Raw genomic sequence first — 3,027 nt, 5'->3', positions numbered from 1 at the left:
TTTTTCCCGTGGGTACTTAACAACTTTCGAACGCGGCTGATTTTTTTGTTTTTAGTTTCTGACAACAACACGACCACGGCCGGCATTCAATAATAAAAATTAAAACAAAAAAAAAAAGAAAAACAACGAACGCGCGTTGCTTCAAAATTCGAGTTCTGAGCGCAGCGTCTAACAAAAACGAGTTATGAACATTTCCTTTGCTTAGTCGAGCCTATTTGTTATGGTGTTACAATTTGTTGCCTTCTTTGTTGTGTGAAAATACGAGCAATAGTGTAAAGTGTCGCGGCACAGAGGCTAAATTTAAACGCACAAGAAAAATCTTGTTACATTAGATGCATACTTCTTCCTCCGTTTTTTTTTGGGAAGTAAAGAAAAATTGATTTAATTATAAAAAACGGAGCAGCTCACGCGCGCGCACCAGTGTGCAAAATAGAAAGAAAATATTTTAAAAATTAATAAATCAAAATAGCAGCAGCCGCCGTAGTAATTAAGTAGCTTTAACAAGCAAACAGTGCAATTAAACGCGTGTGAGCGCAATAGCGCGCGGTGTGCGACGTCGAAAGGCGCATAACGGCAGGGCGGCGTTTTTGGTTGGTAGTAACTTTATTAAGAGTGGTGGAAGCGCGGTGCGGCATGCCGGTGGCTTATTAGAGACCACGAGTTGAGTGGCGCCGAGCCATAATAATTATAATTATATTTCCAATTACAAGAACATAACACAGTTGTATAACTGTAAAACAAGCTAGCGCATTTATTTTTCTTTATTTAAATTTTATAAAAGGAACTACGGCTTAAGAGCGCCCAGAGTTTTAGAGGCTTGCCGCGCATTAAAAAAAAAACTAGCACGGCAGCGGCGGTAGTGGTGGCGACGGCACTTAGTTCCGTTTAGTTAATAGGGCGTGCATGCGCGCGCATGTAAGTAACACGTTTTTTTTTGGAGGCCTAACACGCGCGCTACTGAGCTGCTAAGAAAAATTCGCAACGCCAAAAAAAAAAATTGTGAAATTCAAATGCGATAGATAGCAAGCATGAAAATGTAGAAAAACATAGCAAAAGTGTGTGAAAGTGTTAGTGTGTACTAATAACAAATCAAACCCGACTTCAAAATTAATGTGGTGTGCCATGATAACAAAAACTCCACACGCGAATTCTCTTCCCCTCCAACACCATTCATCCGTGCGCTCATCATCCACCTCACCACTAGCACCTCCATTGTAAGCGAATCGTTGATGCGGCTCGTCATTTGCCTCCGTTTTCCCCAATAGTTTCTTATCGCGTTGGCTGCTCTGTTGTTGCTGTTACTGCTGCCGAGTGCAGCAGTCCTGTGTGTCCAGTCCCAGCAGTCATTTAAGACGATTCCGTGCGAGCTTTTCATTCATTCACAAATCGACTGCAGAGCGCTATTGTAGTGTCGGCGCTGACTGACGCGTCGCTTGCATGTAACAATTTTATTCTCAAAGTCGCAACTCATTCATGAGACGCGCGCGCGTTCCGTCGTCATTCGCAGTGAATGCTGATTGCTAGAAGTGATTGTATGAAAAAGCAAAAAAAAAAAATAATAAAAAATATAAAACACAAATTAAAACATAATAATAAAATTAAGTATGAAAACAAATGCTTAAAAAATGAAAAACAAACAACTACAAATTGCAATTGTTTAATAAAACGCAATATTCAGTATACAATATTTGTATGTGTGTTTGTATGTACGCTCATTAAAAAATCAGCTAATCGTATATTTACCTCGTCTATATTCACTGCGAGCGCTGCAATTAACGTTTATAAAATTGATGAAATGTGCATGAGAGATTAATAACGGCATTACAATCAGCCATAAAAGTTACGAATGCGTGAAAACACAGCGAGGAACGGCTGTAAAATGTGAGTTATGTCTATATTTATTTATGATTGTTTTTTTTTTAAGTAAAATAAAGCAAAATAAAATAAAAAATAGACACAATAATAATTTAAAAAAATATGAAATGGTAAAATTAAATAAATTTTAATATAAAAAATAAAATAAAAGCAAATAAAATGAAGTAAAAACAAATAAAATTAAAAAATAAACATTTAAGAAAAAATAAATAAAAAATTGTATGAATTAAAACATAATGGACTTAAAATAAAATTTTATTAAATAAAGCACAAAAACAAAAAATTAAATTAAATAAAAAATGAAAATAAAAATACTAAATAAAGTTGAATACGAAATGACAATATTAAATTTTGAAACGATTTAAAATTCAAATGAACATATTCAATTTGCGACTGAGCATAAATTTGTGCCCAGTTTTAATAAGATTTGTGTGACTTTTAATTAGCCAAATTTCAAATCCGAAAATAAAAGTAATTTCTGAATTGAAAGTTGCATCAAATCCTAAATAATATAAATTTATTATTTGTTCGACGAATGAAATCAACCTCAAACAAATTTATTTTATTTGCGATTTGATTTGTCGAGCTAATCAAACGTGATTTTCTTTTTTCTTGTAACTTAAGTACAATTTGCGAGAAAATAAAATTTAGTTTTTATCTGGTTGTTGAATCAAATCATAAATAAATTTTGTTTTTTATTTGTTCAACGATTCAAAACACAAATATATATTTTTTTTTATTTCATCGTCTAATAAGGTCGCAAATAAATTAAATTTTTTACTTAGTCGACGAATCAAATCGGAAATAAATTTTATTTCTATTTGGTTGACGAATCAAATCACAAACCAAATATATTTCTTAATTAATAGCGGATTTAAAATTAAAAAGAATTTTAAATGACGCAACCCTTGTTTTAAAGATATCAAAAATTTATTGCCACGTAAATAATATACATTGTATATCCAGTTTTCCAATGATCTAAAATGTGCATATGTCAACAAAAAAAAAAAAAAAAATCAAAAACTTTGCCCAGTTTTTCAATATCTAAATTATTACGTCCGGTTTTTAATGTAGCAAAAGTTATGTCCAATTTTAAAATTGTAGAAGTTTTTTGTGCAGTTTTTAAATAAAAAATATTATGCTCAGTCTTTA

At 32.3% G+C, this 3,027-nt stretch overlaps 1 protein-coding gene across 1 annotated transcript in view; it reads left to right on the top strand.

The window, feature by feature from the left end:
- Positions 1–1,508: 1,508 nt before the first annotated feature.
- LOC118742733 overlaps positions 1,509–3,027 on the top strand; it is a 9,130-nt gene continuing 7,611 nt past the window's right edge. Inside the window, exon 1 of the mRNA XM_036475040.1 lies at positions 1,509–1,881. Coding sequence (XP_036330933.1) covers positions 1,847–1,881 — 35 coding nt within the window. The 5' untranslated portion in view covers positions 1,509–1,846. The remainder of the gene's footprint in view (positions 1,882–3,027) is intronic.

The sequence above is a fragment of the Rhagoletis pomonella genome, unplaced genomic scaffold, assembly GCF_013731165.1.
Source record: "Rhagoletis pomonella isolate Grant_MI unplaced genomic scaffold, Rhpom_1.0 Rhpom_scaffold_00007, whole genome shotgun sequence".
NCBI lineage: Eukaryota > Metazoa > Arthropoda > Insecta > Diptera > Tephritidae > Rhagoletis > Rhagoletis pomonella.
Note: the sequence above shows the minus strand (reverse complement) of the source record. Positions and strands in the feature narration are given on the sequence as shown.